The sequence below is a fragment of the Humulus lupulus genome, chromosome 2 (assembly GCF_963169125.1).
Source record: "Humulus lupulus chromosome 2, drHumLupu1.1, whole genome shotgun sequence".
NCBI lineage: Eukaryota > Viridiplantae > Streptophyta > Magnoliopsida > Rosales > Cannabaceae > Humulus > Humulus lupulus.
In genome coordinates, this window is record NC_084794.1 from 294,139,034 (window position 1) to 294,141,689 (window position 2,656).

Sequence of the window (2,656 nt, forward strand, 5' to 3'; positions counted from 1 at the left end):
TCATGGCATACTAATCAAGGCTCTTAATCCTTATTAGTGATTTTTGGTTTGTTACAATTTCATTGGCCATAAATTGAAGAGAATTGCTAAGGTCCAACAATCAAAGTAGATGACTTATATGTGTAATCTAATATCGGGTTTCACACATTTAAATTTTATAAGTATAATGAGATATGACTAACCAACCATGTGGTGTTCGACACATTAAGGTGCGAAAAAACAAACAATACTCTAAATTCAATTGAGAAACTACAACATTACATACTTTATTCCTTTTTAAGTGCAAAGTGACACTTTCTTCTTTACGGAAGACAATAACCTTAATACATTTATCCTAATGAAAACCAAATAATAATCATGATTAATCATTTCTAAATCAAGACATTTTTTTTTATCAATTCATAACGTTTTCAGAAAAGCCATGAAATTCTTTTTGGATGAACCACCTTCCCTCGTAGCTTCTTTAACCAAATTCTGCCATTTCTTTGCATTCTTTACTATTTCCACTCCATTTTCCTTTCCTCCCAATAATACCAACTCCAAACACCTCTTGATCTCTTCACTTTTAACGATTCCATCTTCATCGTTGGGCTTCAATCTCACCCCTGTTTTCCACATTTCCTCAATCAGCTTAGCATTTGTCCCTTGTTCCACCCACTGCGGAAACCCCACCACCGGAACACCAGAAGCCAAGCTCTCCAACGTCGAGTTCCAGCCACAGTGACTCACAAAACACCCGATTGACTCGTTACTCAAAACCTCCATTTGAGAACACCACGGCACTATCATTCCAAGCTTTTCCAACTCTTCTCTGCAACTCAACTCATCGTCTTCTTCGTCGTCGCCTTGGTCACTTTTCTCCCTGATGACCCACAAGAACGGACGACCGAATTCCAGCAACGCTTTAGCCATTTCCTCCATTTGTTGCTTTGACAAAACCGAAATACTCCCAAACGACACGTAAACGACTGTCGTTTTAGGCTTGGTGTTGAGCCAGTCGATGTAGTCTCGAGATGATTCCTTGAAAAGATCACCTTGAAACAGAGACTTGTTCTCGGCCTGATCAGCCGGAACCAGTGGCCCAATTCCGATCAAATTTAGTTTACCGGTTGCTCTTATCGCCTCAGGCTCCAACTCATCGAAGGTGTTTGCTAATACTATTTTCGTGTTGGTATTTTCTTTCTCGAGATCTTCGAACATTTCTTGGTAAAATCTGATGAAATAAGTGTTCGCAGTTGACTCATCCATGAACGAAGGAAGGTCCTTGATGGTGATGGCAAGTGGAACACCAGGAAATGATAACGAAAAAGAAGGGTTTTTACTATTATCACGAACGATTTCTCTGTGCCCATGAAAGTAATAATAGTAAATATTAAACACAGTCGCCGGTTGCATCCAAAACATGGCTGCCGGAACGTTATGCTCCGCCGCCAAGTCGGCAGCCCAAGAGAGAAGAAAGGTGTAGACCAAGCAAGTGTACGGACGACCTTCTTTGCGCCCGGACTCTAGGATCTCCCCCACGGCTTGCCAACCACGGCGCCTGAACTCTTCTAAATGGCGTTCGCCATTTACGGGCGTGAAGTTGTCGTCGAAGCCGTCGGAAAACGGGGCGAACGAGACGCTGTCGTAACCGGAACTTGATGATCCTTTGTTCATCGTCATGAGACGGTGGGCGTGGACGCTGGTGACGAAGGTGACTTGTGCGCCGGGTACGAGGCGAGTGAGCGTTTTGGCGAGGTTTAAAGACGGGTTGATACAGCCTTGCACCGGGAAAGCGAGAACAAGGAAACGCGGCAGCTGTACCATGTCGACGGTGATTGATTGGGTAAAACGACGTCGTTTTCGCAATGAAACGACAGTGTACGTGTATAATAATGTATGTTGTATATTGATTCAGCTGAGCTGAGAAGTTAGCTATGAAAAGTGTTGATTTATCATTGATGTTATTATATAGAAGAAGAAGAAGAAGAAATATTGACGTGTGTGGTGATGAGTTTTCAATAATTTCTGATCAGTACGTACTCGCATGCATTTATAGCTAGGGACATCAACTAAGGATGAGGATCCTCTGTCCAGAATCTGTGTGTACAATTTTGTGTCCACCAATAATTTTGTGACAAATCACCTAATGATTTGTCCAATAAAACCTAATATTCAATTGCAGTTTGTTATCCTCTGTTACGTTCAATTTTTTATTTCTTTTTTTATTTAATCAATTACTTTTACTAACCCAACTATCTTACTATTTTTGTTTATATGTCTTACTTTATTGTAGTGTCTTATTCTATTTTTGTTGATGTATACATACAAGTCTATATATATTTGTAATAAATTCCATTTTCGTTTTCATAATATTCTACATTTTTTATTTCCTTTCTTTTTTTTTTGGCAATAAATTTCCTTTCTTTTTTAACTGAAGGATATATATAATATAATATATATTATTACAATATTTGGGTTTATTTAAATTTTGTTAACTACTCTTTTTTTTTTAGTGTAGTTATATAACTTAGTTTTTTTTTATATTTACAGTAGCTATTTTTTTTATATAAATATTATTATCATTTAATTAAACCAATTTTTTTTTCATTTCTTTTATATAGACCGTGGCTGGTTTTTCTTTTATATAAATGTTATTGTCATTTAATTAAACTAA

The 2,656-nt window shown here is 37.7% G+C and overlaps 1 protein-coding gene across 1 annotated transcript; it reads right to left on the reverse strand.

Annotated features, from left to right (window-relative positions):
• Positions 1-236: 236 nt before the first annotated feature.
• Positions 237-1,975, reverse strand: LOC133819874 (phloretin 4'-O-glucosyltransferase-like). The gene has a single exon (XM_062253247.1). It carries the CDS (start codon positions 1,804-1,806, stop codon positions 400-402), a length of 1,407 nt encoding a protein of 468 aa, XP_062109231.1. The 5' UTR covers positions 1,807-1,975; the 3' UTR covers positions 237-399.
• Positions 1,976-2,656: the final 681 nt, after the last annotated feature.